This window comes from Vicia villosa, unplaced genomic scaffold, assembly GCF_029867415.1.
Source record: "Vicia villosa cultivar HV-30 ecotype Madison, WI unplaced genomic scaffold, Vvil1.0 ctg.000567F_1_1, whole genome shotgun sequence".
Lineage (NCBI taxonomy): Eukaryota > Viridiplantae > Streptophyta > Magnoliopsida > Fabales > Fabaceae > Vicia > Vicia villosa.
In genome coordinates, this window is record NW_026705260.1 from 294,211 (window position 1) to 295,861 (window position 1,651).

The window sequence follows — 1,651 nt, forward strand, 5'->3', positions numbered from 1 at the left end:
ACAAGAAGCTAACTAAGATGTGACAGAAAAAATTAACTTTATTTTGAAGGACTCAAATAATCAATTGGGGTGTTTGCATGCATTCATTCACTTTGGCTGGTATAATCCCCACCATCATTGGTACTATTATTTTGACAATGAATCCTACTCATGATTGTTATTTTTTATATATACACTAGACAACTTTCACACAATCAACACATATTACATCTTCTTCTTCTTCATCATTTTCACTTTGTTTGCTATCACTATGGATTCAACATTTTCTTTACACATAGCAATGTATCCATGGTTTGCCATGGGCCATCAAACTGCATTCCTTCACCTCGCAAACAAGTTAGCAAAAAAAGGTCACACTATCACTTTTTTCACACCTCAAACAGCACAATCTAAATTACAATCATTCAATCTCCACCCTCACTTAATCACTTTTATCACTATCACAGTTCCTCACGTTGAAGGTCTTCCTCCCAATGCAGAAACCACAGCTGATGTTCCATATCCTTTACAAACCCACCTCATGACTGCAATGGATCTAACACAACCCGACATCCAAGCTCATCTCACAAATCTCAAACCTCACGTTGTGTTCTATGATTTCTCACATTGGATTCCATCTGTAACCAAACGTTTAGGCATCAAAGCCCTTCATTATTGCACTGCCAGTTCGGCTATGGTTGGTTACACTCTAACACCAGCTAGATATTTAAAGGGACAAAATTTGACAGAATTTGATCTCATGGAACCTCCTTCTGGTTACCCCGATTCATCAATCAAGATTTATAATCATGAAGCTAAAATCTTTGCTGCTAAAAGGAAAGAATTTTTTGGTAGCAATGTTCTTTTCTATGATCGACAAGCCATTGCTTTGAATGAAGCCGATGCATTAGGATATAGAACATGCAGAGAAATTGAAGGACCTTATCTTGATTACATACAGAAACAGTTTAATAAACCGGTTCTTACTTCAGGACCTGTTATACTTGAAAACCCTAATACTCTTTTGCATGAAAATTGGTCAACATGGCTTGGTGGGTTCAAAACAGATTTAGTTGTTTACTGTTGTTTTGGAAGTGAATGTGTTTTAAGACCAAATCAATTTCAAGAATTAATGATTGGTCTTGAGTTAACTGGTATGCCATTTTTTGCAGCTTTGAAACCACCTTTTGGTTTTGTAACTATAGAAGAAGCATTACCAGAAGGGTTTGCAGAAAGGATTAAGGGAAGAGGTGTTGTTTATGGTGGTTGGGTTCAACAACAACTAATTCTGGAACATTCTTCTGTGGGATGTTTCATTACACATTGTGGTTCAGGTTCTTTGTCTGAGGCATTGGTGAATAAATGTCAATTGGTTTTGTTGCCAAACGTTGGTGATCAGATATTGAATGCTAGGATGATGGGAAATAGCTTGAAAGTTGGTGTGGAAGTTGAGAAAGGTGAAGATGGAATGTATACTAAAGATGGTGTTTGTAAAGCTGTGAGAATTGTGATGGATGATGAAAATGAAACCAGTAAGAAAGTGAGGGCTAATCATGCTAAGGTTAGAGAGATGTTGCTTAATAAAGATCTTGAATCATCTTATATTGATGATTTCTGCAACAAGCTTCAAGAAATTGTTATGGAAAGAATTGATTTATCTTTATACAGTTAA

The 1,651-nt window shown here is 36.2% G+C and overlaps 1 protein-coding gene across 1 annotated transcript; it reads left to right on the top strand.

Moving 5' to 3' along the window:
- Nucleotides 1-243: 243 nt before the first annotated feature.
- Nucleotides 244-1,651, top strand: LOC131629455 (UDP-glycosyltransferase 79B30-like). Its single transcript, XM_058900242.1, has one exon. The coding sequence runs from the start codon at nt 251-253 to the stop codon at nt 1,649-1,651; it is 1,401 nt and encodes a 466-aa protein (XP_058756225.1). The 5' UTR covers nt 244-250.

Bases quoted from the DNA above. Each gene is read 5' to 3' on its own strand.
- LOC131629455 (XM_058900242.1), top strand. From the start codon at position 251: ATGGATTCAACATTTTCTTTACACATAGCAATGTATCCATGGTTTGCC.